Source organism: Dasypus novemcinctus, chromosome 21, assembly GCF_030445035.2.
Source record: "Dasypus novemcinctus isolate mDasNov1 chromosome 21, mDasNov1.1.hap2, whole genome shotgun sequence".
Lineage (NCBI taxonomy): Eukaryota > Metazoa > Chordata > Mammalia > Cingulata > Dasypodidae > Dasypus > Dasypus novemcinctus.
Genome location: NC_080693.1, coordinates 79399627 through 79425087, shown reverse-complemented (window position 1 = coordinate 79425087; position 25461 = coordinate 79399627). Strand labels below are relative to the sequence as shown.

Sequence of the window (25461 nt, the reverse complement as noted above, 5' to 3'; positions counted from 1 at the left end):
CAAATCACAGGTTTATTGGTTCCCGGCTCCCGGCGGCAGCACTGGTCAGACCTCAGGGCTGGGGGCTGAGAAACGCTGCCTGGAGGGGGTCTGGGCCGGGATGCCGTCTCCTGGCCGCCCCCTGCCCAGGATCATGCTGGGGCCGGTGGGCCAGTCCTGATGGGGATTTAAAACTCATCCTGGAAAAATAACTTTGGTGAAAATTCCACTCGGAGCCCCAGAGCCCGGGGCCCGTGGGCGGAGGCGCTCTGGGCGCGCCCTGCGGGGAGCCCCGCGTCCCCGGGCGGCGGGCGTCAGGACAGCACGTAGACCTCCAGCAGGCTGGAGACGGCGTGCATGCGGTAGAAGATGCCGAAGGGCAGGCAGATGTTGACGATGGCGGCCCACAGGGAGTAGCCGTAGAAGTCCACCTCGACCGTGTTGCGGAAGTGAGGGCGGGCCCCGAACGCGGGCATGATCCACAGCTGGGCGGAGAGAGGGGCGCGTCACGCGCGCGGGGGCTGCGCGGGGCTGCGCGGGGCTGCGCGGGGCTGCGCGGGGCTGCGCGGGGCTGCGCGGGGCTGCGCGGGGCTTGCGCGGGGCTGCGCGGGCAGGGGCCCCGCCTCTCGCGGGGTGCACGGTGGGGACAGGTGTGACTGAGTGGGGACCTCCGGTGCCTTGGACAAGCGCTAAAGAGCACAGGAGACTGTGCTCAACTGAGCTGGCTCACCGAGGGCTCGGGCCCCACCACTGTCCCATCTCCCACCACCCTGGTGGACGGGCCGGTCATGGGATGACGGAGAGGAGAGGAGACGGTTTCAGAGGTGATGTGAGAATTAGGTACAAATGGCTAAATCTCTGCCCTGGAGAGATGTGTGTCAGGGGTGGGGGTAGGGTGGTGGGAGACAGGCCTCGGTCAACCAAATGGCTCCCCCGGACCCCATCCCAGCTCTCTGTGAGCTGCCCCGCCCTCCCCAGCCTTAGGAGAAGGAGGCTGAAGTGGAATCCTGCTTTTTCCTGACTGTGAGCTCAGGTAGTTCAGTTTTGGAGTATGAGGCACAGAGCAAAGGTTTTGCGGCACACATTCTCCCCTCCCCCCAAATTAGCTGTGCATTCTTGGGCACATCTCCGCCCCTCTCTGAGCCTCAGCCTCTCTTCTATACAAGGAAGGGGTTAGAGTGGCCCCTCTCCGAGGTAATCCAGGCTCAGCTACTGGAGCAAAAACCACCGTCCAGAAGGGTGCTAAGTGGGGCTTGGGTGGGCATGGGGGCGGGCCCAGGGTGGGATGGGCACCAAAGCTGGCCCAAGACGTGATGGGGCGTCCAGCCTTATTGCTTCTGCTGCTGGGCCCAGAGCTTGGGGAGCACTCATCTTTTTTGGTGACACTGCCTTGGTTGGGAGGCTGCTGCAGGGGGTCGTGCCACCCCTCTGGGACTGCCCAGGACGAGCCATTCTCACTAACACCCCTCTGTTAAGGCTGTCGGTACATTGCACGTGGACCACGCTGGGGACACACTCCTCTGGGATCGGAGGGTGTTTCTCTATTGGGGACATTTTTCTCTGGCAGGGTCTAGCTAGGGGCTGTTGTTATATTGAGTTCAGCCTTCATCAGAGCTGCTTTCTCTATTTGGGAAGTACCCACATTGGTACATGTTTCCATCTTAGAGATCTTGATCTCCCAACTGAAGAGTCTATCTACACAGGGCATTTCTCTATTGGGCTGCAGCTGCGCTGGGAGGCCTTCGGTATGGGGGTGTTCTGTCTTGGGGTCTTTCCGTGCAGGGCGGATGTGTGTATCGATGGCGGAGTCACGCCTCGCTTTGTGTAAGAGGCCTTGCTGACTCACGGGGGCGGGGGCAGCTGCCCTAGACGCCCCCTTCCCAGGCCAGCCCGCCTGCTCTCCGCTCGCAGACTGCTCACACTTACGCTGCTCTCTGCTACTTCCTGATGCTGCTCCAGTTATTCTGAGAAGCAGGCAGGTCACAAGTTCCCGGGGTCAGTCACACCTCCCATGGGGGGGAGAGGGCCCCGCCCTCCATGCCTGCTCTCACAGCTCTGTCTCGCCTCCGCCCAGCCCCCAGGACAGCCTTTCCTGGGACCCCTCCAGTTCCGGGGTCGCGCTCTAGATACGAGAGCGCTGGATGCCCTTCCCTCTGTGCGCCCTGCGATGCTCTTTGCCCAAGGGCTGCCCCTCGCCCTCTCTGAACCTGGCCCTTTCCTTGAGAGCGGCAAGATTCTCGCGTGGGCCGGGGGCGAGACAGAGAAGGTGACGCGAAGGGGCCTGAAAGAGCACCCTGCCCGGGCCTTCACCTCCTCCAGGCCAGGCCCCCGCCCCTGCTACTCACGATGACGTTGCAGAGCAGGAGGAACAGAGAAATGTCCTTCAGGCACCGGCGTCTCCAGTGGCCCCTGGGGGCCAAGATGACGGCCACCGCTTCCTGAGGGCCCGCGGGACTGGGGTCGACCAGCCTGGGGGTGGGCGGGCCGCTGGGCAAGGTGTGGAGGGCGTCCAGGTTGGCAAAGGTCAGGCCGTGGCAGGGCTCCTTGGGGGGGGTGTCCTGCGGCTCGGCCCCGGGCGGTCCCCGGTGGAGGCTCTCGATGATGAAGACGTTCTGGAAGGTGTGCTGGGCGATCATGAGCAGGGCATAGGCTAGGTTGAGGCCCCCCAGCAGGTCCCTGGGCAGGCCCACCACCATGGCCACGATGGAGTAGTAGGAGATGGCGTACTGGCCCAGGGCGGCGCCCATCAGCAGGGCCACGTCCAGGGTGCGCGTGGGGTTCTTATGGTGGTCCATGGCCCGGCGGTCAAAGCGGTAGATGACCGAGCCGCTCAGGCTGACCAAGGTCATGAGCCCCAGACAGACGATGTTGAAGCTGTAGTAGATGACGAGGGCCTGCTTGGTGCGGCCCCCGTCCCCACTCACTTGGACCTCGTAGATGACGAAGACGGCCAGTCCCACCACAAAGAGCAACAGGCCCAGGACGGGGCCGGCTAAAAAGGTCTCCCGGAAGAGGCTGACCCGGGACGGCGCGTGGCCGTGGCCGGGGGTGGAGGGCAGCAGCCGGCCCACGTTCTTCCACATGACGTAGAGCATGGTGGACGCGAAGAGGCTGTACTCGATGTTGAAGGGGTACAGGTAGAAGTAGCCCTGCTGGAAGATCTGGCAGATGACCGTGTTGCAGGAGCAGGGGTCTCCTCCGGGCTGGCTGCCCGCGCGCTCCACTGTGGGGAGAGGGACACGGGGTGGACCTGCTCTCCCACCTTCCCGGGGATGCCCCATCTCAAGAGCTGCACCCCTACACTGTGACCTTTGTCAGGGCAGGGCCCCTGTCTGCTGTGTTCACCACCAGATGCTCATTCACTCTATAAATATTTACTGAGCACCTACTATGTGCCAGAGACCGTGGGACATAGAAAACCACCCTTGGTCCCTCCCACCAGCGATCACCCCTCGCTCTCGGAGATGGACGTGGTCCTGCCCCTGTTTGAAGGTGGCCCCAAAGCTCAAGCTTCCTCACGGCAAACGCTAGGATGTGACAGCCCTGAAAGGGAGCTGCTGTGAGCAGCTCTCGACTGTGACCTCCTGTCACTTCGGTTTGTAGCCTGCTGATAGGAATCTTATCTCGCGCCCAGTGACTGCCTTATAGGATACCAAGGCTTTGACAAACATCTCCTCTGACCCCCAGAAACTGCGGCTCCACTTGCGAAGGCTGAGCTAAAGCAGACTAGTGCCATTAGGCCGTCAGGCAGCTCCTCCCAGCGTGCCTCTTCCCACCCCCACGGCCCCCACCACGACAGGCTGAGGGTTTTATCCATCCTAGGAACTCCCCTGCTGGGCTGGGGTCTCCCCGAGGACGGGGCCCATGCTTTCCATCCGGGACCCTCCCGTGCCGGGAGTGGGGTGTGTGGGCCTTCAGCGAGGTCCAGATGAACCTGGCCTCCTAATCTGGTTCTGGCCGCGGGAGGAGCCCCTGAGGAGGTCCAGGGACGAGGACCAGAGGGGCTGTACCCTCTGTTCTTCCCCCATCCTGCATTGGGCGTTTGAATGCTGGCTCTCCAATGCAAGCTCTGTGACCTTGAGCAAGCTATGTAACCTCTCTGTGCCTCAGTTTCCTCATCTGTCAAGTGGGGATATTAATAGTACCCATCTCCTTGGGAAGTCGTGAGGGTGAAGTAGGGGTGAGAGTTTAGGACACTTAGCCACGTTCGGCGCACTGCCACGCAGTCAGCATCACTCTTACCTTCCATCTGTGCCCCTGCTTCCACCATCAAACCCCTCTGCCTCCCGCCCCCTCTCCCCAGCCTCATCTGTCTTCCTGTAGATGGAGTCCTTTCTTTTGTGGGATGGAGACAGCAGGGCTGAGGCTGTACCCTCGAGGGCGACGGCGATGCCCCCGGTACCCCGCCTCCTGGCTTACCCACATCAGCACCTCTTCGAGGCGGAGCCTGGGGGAGGAGGGGGCTCCTGGCCTCCAGCTTTCCTCCCAGCCCTCGTGGAGCCACAGGAGACTGACTCTACCCACCCACAGGGCACCGGCCCGAGGCAGCCGTGGCGCGGGGGTCGTCTGCGGCGGGGACTCACGGTCAGGGGCGAGGCGGGCGTGGCTGGCGTTGCTGTGAGCGCTGCTGTAGACGTGCGCCTGGTGCACGGATTCGTCCACCACGGCCGCCATCCAGATGGCCAGGTTGGTGGCGAGTGTGAACATGAGACCACACCTGTTAGGGGAGGGAGAGCAAAGAGGCCAGCGGGAGTCTTTGGCTCCCCTTGGGCCCCTGGCGAGGCGGAGGTGGGAGCTCTACGGGGAGAGGGGGTTGAGAAGCCAGAAGCCGCCAGGCCCTTGCTGTGAACGGGGATGGCAGGTCCACTTAGCCCGGCCAGGGGTGTCACAGCCCACGACAAAGCCCATCCAGCTGGGCACCTGTGGGTGTGCACATGCTCTTACACACACACGTATGCACACGGCACAGGGGAGGAGCGGTCACGGGGCCTTGCCTGGGACCCTGTGAGGGCACAGAAAGGGGCCCCAGGCTCCAGCTTGGAAAGTTCTCGTCTCTTCTGCAAGGCAGGCGCTCTGGCCGCTGGCACGGAGCCGTGGACTAGGTACTCACCGGGTTAGGTCGAGGTGGATGTGGATACAGTCTTTAGAGGAGACCCAGAGAAAGTAAGTCTGTGTTGAGAGAGAACGGGGAGGACAGACTCAGCTCCGGAGGTTCATGTCCACACTCAAATCAGGTTCTCGCCACCTCGAGAGCCCTGAGGCTAAGTTATCAGCTTAGTGTGGCTTTATCGGATGAGATGGGGCGCATCCTTTCTATTCTAAGGAACAGTTTGTAGAAAATAGTGGTTCTCTCTTCTTTAAAGAGTTGCAAAATGTCACCTCGCTGGTCTTGGTGGATCGCTTTGTGTGCGTGCGTGTGTGTGGTTTTGTGGGACACGGTCCAATAAAGATTTTGTTATTGTTGTTGTTTTTTGAGGTACCAGGGGCCAGGGACTGAACCAGAGACCTCCCATGTGGGAGGCAGGAGCTCAACCACTCAAGCCACTTCTGCTCCCCCAAAGCAGTTTTGACTACTGAGTTATCTCTTCCTGGGAGCAAGGCCGGCCTCCAGCTAGGTTCTGCTTAGAAAGTGTCTCCAGCGACTTCTCACCTCCCTTTCTCAAGGTCCTCTACCCCCGTCCTCATCCTTTGTCCCCATGCAAGGTCGTACTCTCATTTGGCTCTCAAAGAACGCCTGCTATGGTATCTGTTGATGTCAGGTTATCTGGATTTTCATTTTATGTGAGTGTTCTCCCCACTTCAAAAATGTCAGAGATGAAAACGAGATAAATGCTGAAGTCCTGAGTGTGCTGAGTAGTGGAAGCTGGGCAGCAGGGTGAGTTTTGGGGGACCCATACCTATGGTCATCCTGCCATGGCACAGGGCTGTCTGTGGTCTGTTCTGGCCACCTCTTGGGCCAAAGATCTTCTAAAGTGTTGTTTATGCAAGAAATAAAGATCTATATCTGTAGAGATATAAATCTATCTGCTGAACTCGTTTGAACTTGAGACAGGATACCCACCTCCCTGAACAAGCCCAGAACGTAGGAACTGGAGCTGCAGCTAAACTAGCCATGCCTGCCACAGGACCCCAGGCGGGGAGCGGGGCCCTCTATGGGCACCCAAGGTGGGCCGTCTAGGTTCTAGGAGACAGAGGTGCTGCCACAACTCACACCTGCTAGGTGTTAGCTCCCGGCACTGCTTAGGTGGAAATAAAATTGCAGGGCCTGTAAGCAGGAGCTCGGGGTGTTGGAATATTACTTCAATTCCAAGTGCTTCCAGATGTATGGACTCCCATGAGCGCCGCTACTACCCTGTGCTCGCTTTACCTAATCGCTCAGAGGAGGAGGGGAAGAGGAACTCGGGTCTCCTGACCCCTGGCCGGGTGCTGGCTCCCGAGGGACGCCCCGCCCATGCACCTGGACAATGACGAACACAGCCTGGATGAGCGGGTACAGGATCTTGATGGCTGACTGGCACTCAAAGAAACTGGAGTAGTAGCCGGTCTTGAAGACATCCATGACGAGGGTACAGACACCGAACAGCACCAGCCCGCCTGGGAACCAGGGGGGAACCAGAGCGGCGGGAGGGAGGGCGAGAAGGGTGGGGGGATGGGTGAGCGGGGGGATGAATGGGTGAATGGAAGAAGTGATGGATGATGTCCTCAAGCCCCCATCTTTCTGCTTTGGGGCTGCTAAGGTCAAGGCCGGGCCCTGCTTGGGCTCTTTCAGCTGCTGTCTTCTCTTGACCTTGACCCAAGACTCTCCCATGACTTCCCTTCTCCAGTCTTTGGAGAGAGAAAAGGCATTGCCTTGCATTTCCCTATTCATTCCTCCTCCAGGACCCTTTCCCTTCCTTTTCTGCCCCAATTGCCCCCCTCCCGCCTCCCCCACAGCCACATCCAGTCCTTCTGGAGGCACCTGTCCCAGCTCTGCCTGGCTGTGCGCTCTGCAGTTCCTCTCCGAGCGCCAGCCTGCAGGGCCCCACCTGGCCCACCCCACCTCCCCTGGCACCTCGGAGCCAGATGGGGCCGGCGTGGGAGTCCCGGTAGGGGACGGCGTCGGGGCAGCGCGCCGTGCGGAGGAGGTAGAAGAGGGTCCAGACCACGGCGAGCAGCATCATGGTGCTGAGCAGCGCGAACACGTCGGTGTCGCACACGGCCACCTTGTTGAAGGCGCCGCCGCTGATGAGCGTGCAGGCGAGGAGCAGCACGTTCACGGCCAGCAGCACGGACAGCAGCCGGCCGCCCTTCTTCCACACCTCGCGGGGGCCGGGCCGCGGCGCCGGCGGGCTCTCCTTGGGGCCCGGGGCCCGCTCCTCGGACATGGCGGGGGCGACTGGAGGAGGTTGGAGAGTCACTGTCGGGGGGAGTGGACAGGACCCCAGGTCAAGCGCGATGGCTCCCTCCCCCGCCCCCCCCGCTGATCCCGGATAGGGGACCCGCGGAGTTCCTAGCCCGAGGGCGGGGGCTGGGGGGTCGCGCGGGTGGAGGAGGCGCCGGGAAAGCGGGAGACGGAGCCTGCCTCCTCGACGGGAGAAAGGGCAGCTGCAGCTGGAGCCCCGTCGAGGGTCCCGTCGTGTCGAGATCCCCACCCGCACATTCCGACGGCCCCTGGCACCCACCTGGCTGGAGCGGGAGCCCGGGCTGAGCTGGGGGCCGGGGGGCGGCGGGCGTCTCCGCTCTCCCACGCCGGGCTGGACGGGCGCTTTATACCCGGGAGGGCAGGGTGATTTACAGCCGCGGGTGGGCTGGCAGCTCGGCTCCATAAACGTCTCAGGCGCGCTCACATGATCCATCTTCTCTCCGGGCTGAATTTAGGGAAGAGCGCGCCGGAGCCAGATAAGGCGAGATTTATATTTATCTGTTAAGAGGCGCCCCCTCCCGCGCCGCCCCGTCACCCCGGCGCGGCCCGGCTCGGGCGCAGCCCCGCACTGCGGCACCCAGAGGGCACCCCGCCCAGGCGCCCCTTGATCCCGGTCCCCCAGAACCGCGATAGCTGGGGCCCTGCGGACGCCCCAAGGGCCCGCAGACACCCACCCGGGCGCCCTCCCAGCCCCGGCGAGCCCTCTACCTTCGTGCTTCTCCCGGTGGCTGCGCCAAGATCGCGACCCCAGCCTCCCTTTCCCCGACGGCCCTCGCGGAGATCCAAGTTCCTCCTTCTATCCCTCCCCTCCACCCCGGCTCGGAGGGAGGCTGCCAAGTCTGGGGCTTCGGGGCGCCCTTCCCACGCGGCTCGCGGAGCCCGCGCCCGGCCCTCCAGCGCCCCCTGCTGGCCGGTGGCCGGCGGAGCCCGCGCGAGGGCGCGGCCGCTGGGGTCGCGACGTCCTCCCCGCTGACGACGCCGTCCTCTTGGGCCCACCGCCCCGATGTTCGGGACCTCCCCTCCACGCCTCCCGCGGGCAGCCCTCCCCAGCCCTTGGCCCGTTCCTTTGACGGGTGGGAAATTAGGGCGCCGCTGCGCCCGCGCACTAGTGAGGACGGATCCCGGACTGTCCCCAGGCTGTCCCTAGACTGTCTCCAAGTGGGCACTTTTGGAGAAATGCCAGGGCCTCGCGCGGATCCCCCCTGCGCGGCAGCGACAGGGCCTTTAGGACCCAGGGGAAGCCTGGGGGTGGGTCCCCTTGGGCAGCGAGAGCTCCTCCCCCGGACCCCCCCCCCCCCCATCAGCCGGGGTGAGCGGCTCAGATGTCCCGGTCGCCGCGGCTCTGGCGCTCCGCACCCTCCGTCTGCGGCAGCGGGGGCTGGCCCCGGCCCCTGCCCGGCCCCCTCCCCCGGCCCCATGCCTCAGCCCTAGCCCGGCTGCCCTCCCCCGCGGGGGGCTTCCCGGTGCCTCCTGCCCGCCCCGTCCACGTCGGGCGCCATGAACGACCAGTACCACCGGGCGGCCCGGGACGGCTACCTGGAGCTCCTCAAGGAGGCCACCCGGAAGGAGCTGAACGCCCCCGACGAGGATGGCATGACCCCTACCCTCTGGGCCGCCTACCACGGCCACCTGGAGTCACTGCGCCTCATCGTGAGCCGCGGGTGAGTACCTCCCCACCCCCAGCTGCGCTGGCCAGGCCCCTCATCAGCCCTAGAGCCCGGGCATCTTCTCCCCCTTCCTGGGAGCCACTCTCCACTGCTTCGCCCATCACCCTAAGGCTCGAGGCCTGGCAGACCTGGGGGAGAAGCTGAGGCCCGATGCTTGTGACCTGGACGAGGGGCTAGGGGGAGAGGGCCTGGGACCTGGGGGCACCATGATGGTGGGGGAGGCTACGGAGCCAGGGGAAGGGGTGGGTGGCCTCTGGGCGGGTGACAGCTGGAAGGGAGGGGCATGATGAGAACCTGGGAGAAGGCAGAGAAGCCTGGGGAGGGGGCATAGGAAGGCTAGGAAAGGAGGGGGTCTTCCCTGTGCCCCCCAACCTTGCAGCCAAAGGGCTCCCCCAGCCGGCGGCCTGGGCCTGACAGCTCTCTCCCTCACCCTGCCTCTTCCTGGGATTTGTGGGTACTGTCCCCAGCACCAAATGTCACCGAGTTCAGCCACCCTATTAACTCCCGCTGTGCCCCTCCCCCTCTGCAGGCCTGGCTGAGCAACGGGGAGGCTGTGAGGTGGCTGCCCCGGAAGGGGTTCTCTCGCCACCCCCTAGGATGGGGGTAGGAGCAGAGTCTGTGCCTCAAGGCCGAGGAAGGTTCAGAGGTAGCCGCTGAGGAATGCAGGGTCCGAGGACACTGACGCGGGCTCCCCTGGGTGAAGTGGCACCGGAATGACTCCCCTGCCCAGCAGTTTTAGAAGTCAGGTGGCGCTGACCTCAGGGGGTGGACTAGAAAGGGAAAAGGAGCAGAAGGGGGGCCCCAGGAGGGCTCCCACCATCTGGCGCTGGGAGATACTGGCAGAGGGGCAGGGGCTGGGCTGGCCAGGGTGGCCGGCCCTGGCTTGTAGTGGGAGGGGGACGCCTTTTGCCCTCCCTCTGTGGCTGCTCTAGGGCCCTGCCCAGCAGCAGGTGGGACTGGCCACTCTCTACCCCAGGAAGGCACACAGTGACCCCTGGCCCCCCTCAGGGAGACTCATGGGAGGGAGGAAGAGGGCTCCCCCTTGGTATGCCACCCCCCACACTTACAGAGGGCAAGGACTGATGTTTGCCTGGGGCATGGGTGGGATACCAGCAGCCCCTCCCCACACTGTCCTGTAGGACCTGGAGGCCTGTGGGGGAAACTGAGGGGGGGGGCGTTGGGGGGCTGCTGAGACAGGGAGTGATTTTTCCCCTGGCCCTGGGGGGGCGGTGGCCCTGTGTCCTCATTAGCTTGGTGCAGGGGCCTGGGGCAGGGCTGCTGAGCCAGGTCCCGGAGGGTGTGTGTGGGGGGGGTGAGAGCTCGGCAGGAGCCCTGGCTCCCTGGTTCCCGTCAGCTGGAGCCTGTACTGGGGAGGGCACAGTCTGGTGTGGAGGGGGCTGGGGGGGACCCAGGACACCCCCCCCCAGCCATGTCCTAGAGCTCCCCCGCGTAGGGCAGCCCGGGGAGGGGAAGGTGGCCTGGGCCCTCGCTGCGGGCTGCCCTCCTCCCCTGCTGTCCTGGCTGCCCCCACACTCCCCTCCCGGGCCAGGCCAAGGCCCGACACCTGCTCTCACACGCGGGCTTGCCAGGCCTGGCCCTGCTCCCTGCCGAGGTGGCGGGCACCCAGCTGCAGGCATGCACCCTCGCGATTCCGCCGAGCACAGGCCCTGCACACCCCACCCTCTCAGCCCTCTCCCCCCGCTAGGCCCACAAGCCACACTCACCCCCACGCCTGCCTGGAGACCCAGCCTCGGCCCGGGCCCACTCCCTCTTGGGGTTCTCTGCTGGGCCCCATGAATAATTCACTCCTTTCTCTCTGGGCATCAAATATTTATCCCCTGAGATTCCCAGCCCTCTGCTATCCGGGGAAGGCCCCGCCCTAGCCCCGCCCTCTCCCTCCGTAGCCCCGCCTTCTCCCTCCGTAGCTCCACCCCTTGGTGCTTGGGCCATGCCCGCCCCCACCCCTACCCAGCTCAGTCCAGGAGGGTCTGGCGGCTCAGGCCTGCCCATCCGCGAGTGAGAGAAGAGGCCTCGGACCCACAGCCCTTTGGGGGCCCTGGCCACCCCTCAGCTTGCATCACGTATCCTCCCTGCAGGGGTGACCCAGACAAGTGTGACATCTGGGGCAACACGCCCCTGCACCTGGCAGCGTCCAATGGCCACCTGCACTGCCTGTCCTTCCTGGTGTCCTTCGGGGCCAACATCTGGTGCCTGGACAACGACTACCACACGCCGCTGGACATGGCGGCCAGGAAGGGCCACATGGAGTGCGTGCGCTGCCTGGACTCGGTCGCGGCCAAGCAGAGCGGCCTCAACCCGCGGCTGGTGGGCAAGCTCAAGGACAAGGCCTTCCGCGAGGCGGAGCGGCGCGTTCGCGAGTGCGCCAAGCTGCAGCGCAAGCACCACGAGCGCATGGAGCGGCGCTACCGGCGCGAGCTGGCCGAGCGCTCCGACACGCTCAGCTTCTCCAGCCTCACCTCCAGCACCCTGAGCCGCCGGCTGCAGCCCCTGGCGCTGGGCAGCCACCTGCCCTACTCGCAGGCCACGCTGCACGGCACCGCGCGGGGCAAGACCAAGATCCAGCGCAAGCTGGAGCGGCGCAAGCAGGGCGGCGAGGGCACCTTCAAGGTCTCCGAGGACGGCCGCAAGAGCGTGCGCTCGCTCTCGGGGCTGCAGCTGGGCAGCGACGTGATGTTCGTGCGCCCGGGCACATACGCCAACCCCCAGGAGTGGGGCCGCTCCCCGCTCAGGGACATGTTCCTCTCGGACGAGGACAGCGTCTCCCGTGCCACGCTGGCGGCGGAGCCAGCCCACTCGGACGTCAGCACCGACTCGGGCCACGACTCCTTGTTTACGCGCCCCGGTCTGGGCACCATGGTGTTCCGCAGGAACTACCTGAGCAGCGGGCTGCAGGGGCTGGGCCGCGAGGAAGGGGGCCCCGACGGGCCGGGCCCGCGCGCTCGGCTGCAGAGCTCCCCCAGCCTGGACGACGACAGCCTGGGCAGTGCCAACAGCCTGCAGGACCGCAGCTGCGGGGAGGAGCTGCCCTGGGACGAGCTGGACTTGGGCCTGGATGAGGATCTGGAGCCGGAGACAAACCCGCTGGATGCCTTCCTGGCCTCCCTGCACGTGGGGGAGGTGGCGGCGCTCCTGCGGCAGGAGAAGATCGACCTGGAGGCGCTGATGCTGTGCTCTGACCTGGACCTCCGCAGCATCAGCATCCCCCTGGGGCCCCGCAAGAAGATCCTGGGGGCCGTGCGGAGGCGGCGGCAGGCGCTGGAGCGCCCGCCAGCCCTGGAGGACACGGAGCTGTGAGTGCCAGGGCGGGCTTCTGGGTCTAGGCTGGGGGTGGCTGGGGAGGGCCCCGAGGTAGGTGTCTGCTTTTTCAGGAGTGAGCGGGGATACAATCCCGCCTTTTGTCACATCTAAGTCGCCGTCAGCTGCAAGACACCGCACTGTCTTGTGCTCTTTACCACCAGCCCAGAAAAAGAAGCTGCCAATTTAATTATGACAGGCATTCTTATCACAGCTAGGGCAAAATGCACCTCGATTTTGGAGAGGGGGAAAGGTGGCAAGATGGGTGTCTTAGCTTTTGATGAGCCACAGGACTTGCAGCCCGGATGCTTGGAACGCGGCCATCTCCCGGCTAGTGGGCCAGGCCTGTGCACGACTTCCGTGGGAGGTGGTGCAGGGAGGACACGTGGGACGGGGTGATGTGCAGGCGGGGAAGTGGAGGCTCAGAGGATTAAAATAACACACCCCAAAGCCCGGACACTGCCGAGTGCAGAGCTGGGATTGACCCCTGGGCTGTGTGGCTCCAGGGCCTGGGGACAAGGGGCCTCCCTGGGGATGTGGGATCTGGCAGCCAGCAGGGCACCCCGGTGGCTCCAGCCATCAAGGTAGCCGTTCTGCCTGCTGGTCCCTGAATCCTGCGGCTAGGGATATGCACAAATGCCCCGGCAGGGCCACTGGGGGCCTCGGAGGGCAGAGCTGCCACTTTGAAAACGCCGTTGTAGGGTACCCAATGTTGTTGGCCCATCCCTGCCCCGAATGCTCCCTCCCGGCAGATGCTGCCACCCTTTTTTGGTAGATCTCTGACCCTGCCCTGGGTGTGGGGAGGAGTGGGGGGGGCAGTCTGGTTTAGAGCTGGGAGCCTGCCCGGAGAGGTCTGCGGCTCCCTCACCTGAGGCCTCTGTCTCTTTCCACAGGTGACCGGGGAGTCCTCTCCCCAGACCAAAACGAATTCCAAGGTGCCACAACCCGAGGCGGGCCTGCGAGGTTGTCCCAGTCACCAGCCCCGCGGCCCCAGGGCCCCTTCTCCCCAGCCATCTCCCTGGAGAGCCTGGAGCAGCCTGAGGGTCCAGGAGGCCCTGAGCCACCCCATCTTAGCGGGCGAAAAGGAGAAGTGGATCCGTGAAAGGGCAGCCCCAGAGGGAGGACAGGGGCCACCAGGTCCCAGGGACAAGACGTGGGGGCCGTCCCACCCGAGGCGGCCGGGAGCCGGGGTCACTGCCTGCCTCAGGTGCCGATATCTCCCCACCCCCCCCCTCCTGTGCTCGGGCTGGAGTCTTGCTTCCGTCCTACACTTACGGGAAGGAAAGAGTTTGGGTGGCTTCCCCTGGCCCCTCCTCCCCCACGTGCACCCCAGAAGGGAGCTTCCCCAGCCAGCCTCTTCAGCCAAATGCCCTGACTTGCCGCGTCCTGTGCCCGAGCATGGCCAGCCCCCTTCTTTACCGTGGGCCATGGCTGGGGAGCTGGAGTGCCAGACTGAGGGTGGAGGACGGGTGCTTTTCCCAGCTCACCCTGGGTGGGACCCAGCCTGACTCCACCCTCCCCACCCTGTCCCCCTCCAGTCCCCCTCCTTGGCTGTGCGGCCTGCCCCCTCCCCCAGGTACTCCAGAGCGCCAGGTTGGAGGCACAAGGTGCTAGCAGCGGGCGTAGCCGGGTGTCCGCCTAGCATGGCCAAGTGTGGGAAACCCAAGCTGCTGCTGGTCCCCAGGCCCCATGGCCACGGCGGCGAGTCTCTGAGCTGGGGCTCGGCAGCCGCGCGATTCCCCGTGGGCGGTGGGTAAGCCCGAGCTCACCGTGGGTCTCTGCTCTGTGACAGCCGTGAGCCCGAGGGACACGTGTCCTCAGAGCTCGCCAGCCAGACCACACTGCGGTCACTGCCGTGGGAAGCCCCCTCGGGAGCCCGCACACACCACCCGCAGACATGCCCCCCAGCAGCAACCCCCATTCCTGGCCGTGCGCTTGGGAAGCAGCCCCGTCCCGGCAGCCCCAGCTCCTGTGCCTTGAACCCCCCAAGAACACCACGGGTTCCCCCTGCGCTGTCTAGGGGGGATGGGAGGGGCCCGTGAGGTGTGGAGGCCTTGCCCTCCCACCCACACACACTCAGAGCAGGGGCGGGGAGGGGTTCCCCGCTCCCCACTGCAGGCCCCGAGGGCTTGGCTGCCTGCCCCTGACACCCTGAGCCCACACCAGTCCCTCTCCCTGTTCTCTGGGCCTGGGGCCACCCCAAGTGCCGACGTGTCTTCCTCGGAGCCCCAGGTGCTGCCCTCTCTCTCCTGCGCCCCATCCAGGTTCTGCTTCAGCCCCTCCCAGCCCTCCCTGTGCTGGCGCCGGGCGGGGGGCTCTGCGGGGCCCACCCCTCTGCTGTGAACCCCTCCTTCAGCCTCATTATAACTTTTGTAGAGAACGTTCCCCCTCTTGTCCGGCCTGTGTCTTGTGCCTTAGGGTGGGGGAGGGGCATGAGAGGGTGGGGCGGCCGAGGGTGGTCTCTGCGCGGGCGCGCACTGGGCCCCAGTCCTTGGAGGGGGCTCTGGGAACCTGGAAGGGGGTCCTGTGCCTCCCAGACCAGGAGCTGGTGGCAAAGGCGATGTAGAAGCCCCGAGGGAGGTCCAGGCTCCGGCCCTGTCCCTGGGGCCTGCACCTCTGAGGCAGGATGACACCTTCCCTCTTCCCACCCAGAAGGCCTGGACGGCTGTACCCCAAATGGCTGCGCCCCCCCCCCCAGGCCCTGGGCTCCAGGCCCAGACAGCCTCCACGGGCGGTCTCCTTTCCTTCACTAGTCCCCTCTCCCCGGGAGCGCTGGGGCAGTCTGGTTCAGAAGGCACCTCTCTCCCAGGGGCAAGGCTCCTCTAAGGGACAAGGGACTCAGTTTTCTCCGTCAAGTCTGGGAAAGGGCCCCAGAGTCATTTTGTTTCTACCCCTAAGGATGCTGGGCCAAGTGTTTCTGCCCCGGGGAGTTCAAGACCCCCTGCCCCCAGCGTCCATCAGAAAGGCCCACAGGAGGTTGGCCCAGGAAGGTTGCCTAGCAACCGGCTAGGTATTCTTGACCACCTCCCTCCACTCTGCAGATGGAAAAATCGAGGCCCACACAGGGGAAGGGACTTGCCCAAGCAGGTGCATACCTAGAACACAGGTATCCTTCAACCACGCTTTCCAGCCTGCCCAGGGATGCCAGGGAGGTGCGCGATTCTGCCCTTAGACGTTCCCCAGGGCCCGTCTGCCCGGTGACCCCTACTGGCCATCCCGGTCACAGCACCTACCTCACGAAAGACCCGCTGGTGGTCGCGATGGTCGAGGGAAGGACATGGGGAGAAGGACTCGCGATGAGAAGATGGATAGCGATGGGAGCCTCGGCGTGGAGGCAGAGACCAGCCGGGAGCGGTGGGGTCGGGGTCTCTGATGCAGCTTGAGGGTGGAAGCCTGGGGGCCAGAAGCAAGGGGGCCAGCCCCGGCAAGCCTGGGGGACGTTGAACCCAGGCAAAGGAAGAGTTTCACACGGTAAGATCGTCCTTGACCATCCCCCTAGAGACTGAGATGGAGGTCGGGGAAATTCTAAAAATTTAGAATAGTCAATAATCCTTAAACTGTTGGGGGATTGTGATTTGATCCCAAAATGCATACTCTCTGGAAAAATGCAAAAGGCGCAGACACAGTCATACTCAATTTTGCTCGTAATTCCAGGCAGCTCATGGATCATGCTGATCCCCGCGGGGCCCAGGGCCCCAGGGCCCCAGGCTGAGAAGCCTTGGTGAGACAGCTGTGCAGTTAATGTGTCATAAGTGGGATCACTGACTTGGTGGAGATAGGGGCGGTGGGATAAGCCAGAGTGTGGCAGGCCAGGAGGGGCCTCCACGGTATGTGGCCCCGCCCTCTCAGGCTACAGGTGAGGAAACTGAGGCCTGGAGGCCAAGGTCTCCGAGCTGTCCCCATATGGCAGCCAGCTCCAGATGGCACGGCATCCTGTCCTCCTACAGTGCGTGCCTGTGTCCCCATCCGTGATAAGCTCGGTTTATATGGGAGACCTGGACAGCAAAACTGGCTCTGCCCCTTTCCAGCTGTGTGGCCTTGGGTAAGTTACCCAACCTCTCTGAGTCTGTTTCTTTATCTGTAAAATGGGATTATTATAGTAGTAGTAACCCCAGAGGTTATCAGGAGAGTGAAATGATAATGCACGTAAAAGCACTCAGCCCACTGCCTGGTATTTAGTACACGCTCACGGTTCAGTGAGAGTGAGGCCCCCAGCCCACCCCAGCCCTCCTGCAGATACCACTGAGGCCATCCCCACTTGACCAGCAGCTAGTGGCCAAGGAATGGAGCAGGGGTCAGCCGGCCGGCCCACGGTCCAGTGGGAGAGCCATAGAAGGCCAGGGGTGTCCCCCGAGGAGCTGGGCAGCTTTCCTGGAGGGGAGCGGCAGACCCTCCGGCCCCTGGGCCCCAAATTCACCACTCTCTGAATTCCCCTACCCCTGTGGGATGGGCGGGTGAGGAAACTGAGTGCCAGAGGCTTTGTGACCTTACTAAGGCCCCACAAGCAGTGAGTGAAGGAAGGCTCAGCTTTCAGGCTCCTAGGCTGGGTCCCTTTGGCCACCCTCCTCCCCAGAGGTGAGTGTCAAGCTTTTACCATCAATTATTGAGCGCAAACAAGGTGTCAGGTACTTATGTCAGACACTTTATCGACACTTAACCCTCACAATAGAACCACAACCCCGTAAAGCACGTCCTACATTGTCATCATCATTCCCACTTTACAGGTGGGGAAATGGAGGTCAGACAAGTGTCCGAGGCCACAGGACTGTAGGAGGATGAATCGGGATGAAGCCTGATTTCTCTGGTCTGGAAACCCGCGTGTCCGAGCACAGTGCTGGAACGCCCCCCTGCCGGGCATCTCTTCCACCTTGGGTCCCCCCACCTGGGTGCCTGGTGGGGCCCACAGCGCCTGCTGCCCTGGGGGACTGGGATGGGAGAGGACAGGACGGGTCATGGGGTCACTGGGCAGGATACTGGGGTGTAGTCTGGGGTGGGGGAGGCTTCCGGCCTCGAGCCAGCCAAGGCGGGGGCTGAGGCCTGTAGAGCATTTGCCCCAACCAGGGGCTCCGCCTTCTCCCTGCCCCCCTTCCTGCCTCTCCCCCCCAGAGAGGGCCAGGGGCCGGGCTGCAGCAGCTGCTGCCCGAGTCCTGTCCCTGGCCACGCAGCCTCCCTCCCAGCGGGGCTCTCGCAGCCCAGGCCGTCGTCTGAGGGGGCCCAGGGCAGGAAGGCGTTGCTTACTGGTCTCATCTTAGCAAAGGGGCCGTGGAGGCTCAGGGGGTCCACAGGAGCTGGTGGACGTGGCCACCTCCTGGTCCCTTCTCTTTGCCGCATGGTGACTTCTCAGAAGGCACCTTTTGCCTGCCGGGAGCCGCAGACCCGAGAGACCAGGGCCCCTGCCCCCTTTCTCAGATAAGCCGACCCAGGCACAGGCGGCTCGAGGCGGTTCTCAAGCCTCTGAGAGCAGAGGTGCCAGGGCTGTCTCAGGATTCTAGCTCTTTCCATGGTGGTCCCCGCCTGCCTCCGCCGTCACCTCTGCGGGCTCTCTCCTGACACCAGGCCCCTTGGCCTCCTCCTGCCCTGAGCCCGGGGCTCCCCAGCCCAGGAACAGGAGCTCAGCAGGCGGGACTCAGGGAGGCGGGACTGGGGGGCAGGTGGGACTCGCTGCCTTCTCCTCCAGCCTTGGGCACCTCCAGCTCAGCCCCAGGGCTGCCAAAGACGGTCCCGGACTTGTATGCACCGAGCGCTCCTGTAGGCCTCTGTGTGCGTGCGAGCGAGGACACTCCTGGCGGGGAGCTGTGACGTGGGGGTGGACATCGCAGGGCCCAGGCGAGGGGTGTGTGGATGAGCATGTGAGTGTGAGCACTGTATTGAGTGGGCGTGAGTGTGCATGTACGTGTGTGAGAGTGTGAGGCAAGGCTCTGACTTGGTCTGGAGTTTACCTGTGTCCTCTCCTCCTGCCTGTTCTCTGTTCTTAGGGCCCCGCCCCTGCAGCTGGAAGGACAGAGCTCCCCTACGCCCCTGGCCGCCACGCCCTCCCTGAACTGGGGTCTCACCAGGCCACCCTCTAAGCTCCTGGCCTCCGGCTGGCTGGGGCCGGGGCAGTGGGGAGAGAATGACCAATTCTGCCCCCCGCCAAGGCAGAGGCCCGCCGGGGACCTGGGGGCGGTCCCCTGGGCTGCGGTGACCAGCTTGCACCAAGGGCTCTGCTGCTTCCTGGGGAGGCAAATTAGTCTTTCCAAGGCTCCGTGTTTGCACCTGTGAGTGGGCATAATGACGCGCCCCGTGGAGCCCGGTCGTGAGGGCGAGTAGAGGCCCTGGCGCAGGCCTGGACGCCCAGGAGGTGAGGAGCAGCGCAGGACGCTGGCGGTGGGGAGGCCTCAGGAGGCCTCAGATCCGACCCCCTGGGCGGTCCCCACGCCCCTCTCCCATGCCCGCCACACCTCTGCGCAGCCTGCACAGGCCGCCCCCTGCACCGCCAGCTGCCTCCGCGCACACATGCGCACGCGCGAGGGAAGTGGAGAGTGAACATTTTCAGACTCTTCTCTGGCTGGAAAGGGAAGCCATTTTTATCATTATCAATGCCATTATATGCTAGGACTAAATAAAATCAAGCCAACTAGCAGTAAGCTTAGCATTACAATAACACAGGGAATGTTGTGATCCTGAGTCTACAGCCAGCACGTGCCCTGGGGCATTCAGAAAGGATCTTGTTGCCCCCTCCAGTGACCCTCAGCTCCCTCCAACCGCCCCCCTCCCCTCCAGACACTGAGGCTCAGAGAGGTTCAGCAACTCACCTAGGGTCACATAGCAAGGACTGGACCCTGGGCGTTCCGGCTCCCGAGCCGTGGCTGGAGGCACTGTCACTCCCCTTCCAGCCCTGGCACTGCTCCCGCCAGGCCCCATCCAAACCCTCTAGTCACCCCCCACCCAGAGGGACGCAGGAGACTGTGGTGTTGACCAGACTCGGGAAGGACAAGGTGTCTCCTCCAAGCCTGCCCAGCCCTGGGTTTCCAAGGACCGGCCTTGCCCTGTAACCTGGAGAGGCACCCTGGACCCCAGTTTTCTTTTCGGCAAAGTGGGGCGAGGCCGACAGCCCTTGGGGCCGCAGCAGAGCCCCAGCAGCCTCAAGGCTGCCCCCTCTCTTCCCCCTCCCCTGTCCCCTGACCGTCACTAACCTCTCTTTGTCCCTGCAGAGCCGGTGGCTGGCAGCCTGGGCAGGTGGGATGGAGACTGCAGGGGGGCTGCAGCAGGCGGGGGGTGGGGTCCTCAGAGGCCAGGAGGCTGCCGAGATGCTCCTGTCGATGTGGTCCCCCCAAGTCAGGAGTGTGGGGTGCAGAGCCCTACCCTCCACCGGCCAGGATCTGAGCTGCCCGTCAGGTCACCGCTCCCCCAGCTCGCCCGGCCCCACCCCTGTGAATAATGCCGGTTGCCTCACGAGCTGGGCCTCGCTGGGCTTTGATGATACGAGGGGTGGCACAGATGGATGGGAGACAAGGAAGGGTTAAAGACCCGGCCAGCCGGACGCAGGGCCTGGAAATGGCTAAACCGCCCGCAGGATGTGCCTTCCCAACCTGCCCTGCCACCCCCCAGCCTCCCAGAGCCTGCCCTGCAGTCCTCTGCACCCTGGGTCCCGGCTCTCGGGAACCCCCTCCACGTCCTGGGGTCAGGGCGGGGTGCCTTCCTCCCCATCCACAACAATAATTAACCCCAGGAGCCCCAGCAAATAGAGAGCTGGCTGGCAGAGGGGAGCAGTCATCGCTGCCCCGGGGTGGGGACTCCAGGGGCCCGGGGAGGCCAGGCCAGGGTCACCCCCACCCCCACCTCCCCAGGCCCTTGGTGCCCGAGTGGGTCCCCCGGGGCCTGGGAGGAAGGTGCCACCTCCAAGTTCAAGTAAAGTCTGGAGGAGCCTCACATGTCTTCTCCAGCACTGAATAGGATTTGAGGCTTTCATCTTCCATTCTCGGGAGGCTGCTTTCCTGATCCTTCCATGCATCCATCTCTTCATTTATCGACTGATGCGACAAATGTTTACTGAGCATCTACTGTGCGCCAGCCTCCCTGTGAGGCCCCAAGGAAGCAAGTTGGTCCAAAGAACAGGAAGGACCTGCCTCTTTGCCAAGCACCGGCCCCTTCTCCTTCAGACCCCTGCCAGGCTGTCGGTCCCTTACTGAATACCAAGCACTGCTGGGCACAAGGCGCAGTGCTGGGCAGGATGGGATAGGAGTATGTGTTGGGGGAATGGGTGGATGGAATTTAGGAGAGAGGTGTGTGCAGAGTCCTTGCCTTCAGGGGGTCCCCAGGGTAGGTGGCCATGGGACAGAGACTGGCTGCGGTCACCTAAGCTGTCCTCTCTTCCTGGGCACACAGGGAGGCTGCCTTGCGGTTAGGTTGGGGCTATGTGCCTGGGTGCTGGCTAGGGGAATGCAAGGGCCACTTCCAGGCTGGAGATTAAAAGCCACCTTTCCCTGTTCTCGCTTCCACGGCCACAGCAGTCATGGTGGCCCCGAGCTGGAGACAGAGACATCACAAGGTGGAAGGAGGCTGAACACCCAAGACACCATTTGAAGGATGGGCTCACATTGGACTGTGATGGGAGTGAGAAATAAGCCTGTATTGGGTTTAGTCACTGAGGTGTTGGGGTTGTTTGTTACAACAGCTATATTACTCTTCCTGACTGATACAGGCAGACAATGCAGGCCCACGAGACAGGTTGAAGACTATGGCTAGATGCAGTGTGCAAGAGGGACTACTGCCAGGCAGGGCGTGACAACTGAGGTCTGATGTCAGCTGGTGGATGATAAGAGGTTGGAGAAGGTGGAGGATGCAGAGAGCGGGAGTGTCTGGCAAAGAGTATGAGCTCAGTAAAACTGGATGGGTGAACTCTCCATCAGCTTCAGGAGGTGGCTGAAGTCACTAGAACTCCGAGGATGGGTGGGGCTTAGTTGTTGTTGTTGTTGGTGGAGACAATGGCCCTGGGAATAAAGATGCAAAGGTGGGACAGGACAACACCTGTCAGGAGTCAGAAGTCAGTGAGCAGTCACTCGGCCCAAGCAAGAGAGTAGCTGGAGACAGGACTGAGTAATTCAGACCCTAGACAGTAGCCAGTAGTCTCCAAGGTGGATGGGCACAACAATTCCAGGTATAGGAAGAAAATATTAACCCCCCCTATTTATATTAGTCTCACCTTTTTTAAAAAGTGTTTAGAAGACACTTAGGCTCAGAGAGGTTGAATAATTCACCTAAGGTCACACAGCCAGTAAGCCTGACTCCAAAGCTTACCTGTGCTCTTCACATATGCTGAGTCTTGTGCAGAGAGGTGAGGGCTTAGGTTGGGCAGAGGCAGCTCTTGGAGAAGTAGGTCCCCGGGCCTGGCTGGCTCTGCCAGAGGGCGGCAGCCTCTGGTGTCCAGGAGCCTGCCCAGGCCTGTCCCTTGACTCCTGCCCCTGAGGGCCTGTGGCGAGCCACCAGGCCTGGTGCGCAGCCAGCCCCCCGCAGCCTTTCATCCCCCACTTGCACGATTTGCTCTCCCCCTGGTGAGCAGGATCCTGGGAGCAGGGAGGGGAAGGACCAGGGGCTGAGGTCAGGACGACGAGAGGGATGGGAGCAGTTTGGGAGTGTCACCCGGCTCCGATGACGCTTGGCAGGAGTGAGTCAGCTGTTCGGCCACCTCCACAGGCTCACCTGCCAACCCCACGGCCAAGGGCACCCAGAGGCCGGAACCGCCACCCCTTGAGTGTGTCAAATTTGTGGGTGCTGCTTACCTGATGATTTATGCCTCCAGAAACCTATTATAATTTTGAAAGTAAAACAAATGTTTTATGTACAGAAAAGCACACACATCACAAGTGACAAATTTTCTGCTACACTCAAGGGTAACCAGCTCCAGATCAAGAAACAAGACAGGCAGCTCCCAGAGGTCCCCTCGAGTGGGCAGCCTCCCAGGTCAGTAGCCGTCGTCCTGACTTCTGACGCCATGGGCGAGTTTTGCCTGTGTGGGAACTCCAGCTAAACAGAGCCTGCAGTGGGAAGCGGATGTGGCTCAACTGATAGAGCGTCTGCCTACCAAATAGGAGGCCCAGGATTCAAACCCAGGGCTTCCTGTGCGCAAGGAGTGCCCTGCCATGCAGGGGCGCCCCCTGCATAGGGGAGCCCCATGCCAAGGTGTGCACCCCGCGAGGAGAGCCGCCCCGCGTGAAGAAAGCACAGCCCACGTAGGAGTGGCGCCGCACACACGAGAGCTGACGCAGCAAGACGACGCAACAAAAAGAGACACAGATTCCCAGTGCTGCTGAGAATGCAAGTGGACACAGAAGAACACACAGCAAATGGACACAGAGAGCAGACGGGGCGGGGGGGCAGAGAGAAATAAAATAAATCTTAGAAAAAAAAAATAAATGGAGCATACAGTGTGTGCTTTTTGTTTATTTTATTTTTAAAATTATCTTTCTTTAAAGTTATTAGATCACACAAAATATTACATTAAAAAACACAAGAGGTTCCCATATATCCCCCAGCCCCCTCACCCCACTCCTCCCACATCAACAACCTCTTTCATCATCGTGGCGCAGTCATTGCATTTGCAGTGTGTGCTTTTCGTGTCTGACTCATTTTGTGATATTCCCACAGCCACATGCTGCATTTTATTGATCTATTCTGTTGCAGGTGGACATTCAGGTTGCTCCCGGTTTTTTGCTTATTTGGGATATTGCTGCTCTGAGCGTTCTTGTGAGTCTTTACATTTTGGTTGGGTCTATGAAAGCTCTTTCCATTTTAAAAGAAAATCTGCCTTGCTCTTTTTTGTTTTGTTTTGATCAACTTTATTGAAGTAGGACTAAATCTAATACAGTGCACCCGTTTTAAGGGTCCTTTGGCAAATGTCAAGATCCAGAGCATTTCCATCGCCCCCAGAGGTTTCCTCAGGCCCTTTTGCAGTTAACGTCGCTCTCTACCTCCCCGCAGGCAGCTACCAGCTTGACGTCTCGCACTCGGCATCAGTTTTGCCTGCTCTGGAGCTTCGTGTGGCTGAACCGCACGGCCAGCTCCTGTTCGCGTCTGGTTCTTTCCCGGCATGCTTTCTGTGAGATTCATTCACGCGTGGCCCCTATCAGTTCATAAACATCGTTATCTGAAGCAGCTGATCTTTTTCACTGCTGGCTGCTCCCCACTGTAGAATGTGTCACTGTCTGTTTATTTGCGCCCACTCGATGGGCACTTAGGTGGCTTCCAGTTTGGGTTATTATGAGTAAGTCTGCGAGGAATGCTCAGGCACAGGTTCTGGCATGGTCAGAGGTTTTCCTCCCTCTTGGGTAAGTTCCCGGGAGTGGAGAATTGCTGGGTCACACAGTAAGTGGATATTTAACTTTACAAAAAACTGCCAAACTGTTGTCCACAGAGGTCAGACCACTTGAGACTCTCACCAAAATGGCACGAGTGCACCCCATCCTCACCAACACTTTGTATTGCCAGTCTAGTTCGTTTGAGCCATCCTGGTGGCAAGTGCTCTTTTCCTGGGTTTTTAATTTGTGTTTTCCTAAAGGCCAATGATACCGAGTATCTTTACCTGTGTTTGTTGGGCATTTGTATCTCCCCATCTTCTCCCCACAGCCCCCTGCATCTATATCCTCAGAACCCTTGTTTGGAGGTCCTGAAACAGCAAACAACTGGGTCTCCCTCATGCCAGTGGCTGCTCCACTGCGCTGGATGAGCATTACATTAAAGTCACTCCCCCGCTCTAAAGCCTGCTGTGGCTCCCCAGGCCTGTGGCATCAAGCCTCAGCTTCTCAGTCTGCCAAGTGTGACACCTCCCTGCCCCAGTCCCAACTGCCCTCTCCTGCCTTCCCTTCTACAAGACCCCCCAAATCTCCCAAACTCCACTCCTGCTCCGTACTTCCAAGAACCCAGAGCACCTTGTTACCTTCCTTCTCCCCTAGGTTTAAGTCTATTCCAAATCAAGCTGCCTCCCTCCAGGGACACTGCCAGCCCGCCCCACCCCGCAGGGACACCGGCTCCTTTGACTTCCTCTCAGGTGCTGCCTCTGCTGCTCTTGGGCACTGTTTGCCGCCTAATAGTGCCACTTAGACATCCAGGGGGCAGCCGGGGCCCGGAGAGGCACTTCTTGGTTCCAGAAAGTTCCCTGCCAATAGGGGGCCAGGGTGGGAGGGCTCTTGTGGTTTGTATGACAAAAGCAGTGGGATTCCCTCCTTATAAATTTGTAATATCTCATAATAATAGCAAATATGCTTTTAAAAAGTGTACATATCTCCTCCCTGAAAATTCTAGTATGCCTGAGAGGGAGAGATGCGAAGGTGGGTGGCAGGGGAGGGAAAGGGACACCTCCCCCTTCTCTGTCTTAAGGAGCTCTGATGGAGGTAAAAGGAGATGGGATCGGAAGACACGTCCTGGATTTGAGGTCTAGCCTGCCATTCAGGAAGCGTGGGGCCCTGGGCAGATCGGTTCATCCCTCCGGGCCTCCACCCGTAAAATGGGGGTGAAGCCATCCTCACGGGGGCGGGGGACACACAAAACCTATAAACATGGGCAAGTCAACAGTCACCTGTCAGGTGCCAGGCAAGTGTAGTGCCCGTGCATGTGCGTGCCCTGGGGGTGTGTGTGGTGAGATCACAAACCCCTTGGAAGAGGGATCGAGTGAAAAATCTCCCTCTTTCATAAGGAAGTGGAGGGAGAAGCTCCTAAGAATGTGTGAAGGACAACTCCAAGGAAGGCAGAGAGGAAAGCAAGTCCTGACTCCCACTCGCTCTCTCCTTCCCGGGAGAGAACGTGTCCCTGTGCAACATGCTGCTGCCCTCGCCACCCCAGACCTCCCTTGTAAAGGGGACACCAGGGAAAAGGTAAAACACAGTAGAAAGCGGAGAACGCCATCCTCGGGGGCAGAGGGGGAGCTGGCAGACAACCGTGGCTTGTCTTCAGGACCAAGGAAGGCAGGCGCCTGCAGTGCCAGGGCGGTGGCTGGGTGGGTGAGGGCGGGCAGGAGGGGGAGGGCTGATGGACAGGTAGTCGCTGGCCCCCAACTCTCGGAGGGCAGTTTGCCCCTGGCCTTGGCCCTGGGTTCAGACTCAGGCCTCCCTGGGTAGAAGTGCA

The 25461-nt window shown here is 62.0% G+C and overlaps 2 protein-coding genes across 6 annotated transcripts; one reads left to right on the top strand and one right to left on the bottom strand.

The window, feature by feature from the left end:
• On the bottom strand, window positions 1-10893 carry OTOP2 (otopetrin 2). 3 transcript variants are annotated; one of them, XM_004463822.4, is made up of 8 exons: window positions 10773-10893; window positions 7641-7826; window positions 7031-7375; window positions 6437-6573; window positions 5090-5148; window positions 4563-4696; window positions 2325-3202; window positions 1-464 (listed from the first exon to the last, which is right to left on the bottom strand). In XM_004463822.4, exons 3-8 carry the CDS (start codon window positions 7341-7343, stop codon window positions 294-296), a joined length of 1692 nt encoding a protein of 563 aa, XP_004463879.1. In that variant the 5' UTR covers window positions 7344-7375; window positions 7641-7826; window positions 10773-10893; the 3' UTR covers window positions 1-293. The 3 variants fall into 3 exon arrangements, with proteins under 3 accessions (XP_004463879.1, XP_058140674.1, XP_058140675.1); XM_058284691.1 differs by lacking the exon at window positions 10773-10893 and adding an exon at window positions 8090-8347; XM_058284692.1 differs by lacking the exon at window positions 10773-10893 and adding an exon at window positions 8090-8265 and having other exon boundaries at window positions 7031-7354.
• On the top strand, window positions 7522-23085 carry USH1G (USH1 protein network component sans). Of its 3 annotated transcripts, XR_009182534.2 has the most exons (4): window positions 7522-9042; window positions 11145-12359; window positions 13257-13570; window positions 22235-23085. XR_009182534.2 is itself a non-coding variant. In XM_004463825.4 (3 exons), the coding sequence occupies exons 1-3, from the start codon at window positions 8879-8881 to the stop codon at window positions 13258-13260; spliced, it is 1383 nt and encodes a 460-aa protein (XP_004463882.2). In that variant the 5' UTR covers window positions 7522-8878; the 3' UTR covers window positions 13261-14747. The 3 variants fall into 3 exon arrangements, 2 of the variants coding, with proteins under 2 accessions (XP_004463882.2, XP_004463883.2); XM_004463825.4 differs by lacking the exon at window positions 22235-23085 and having other exon boundaries at window positions 13257-14747; XM_004463826.4 differs by lacking the exons at window positions 13257-13570; window positions 22235-23085 and having other exon boundaries at window positions 8722-9042; window positions 11145-12363.
• Window positions 23086-25461: the final 2376 nt, after the last annotated feature.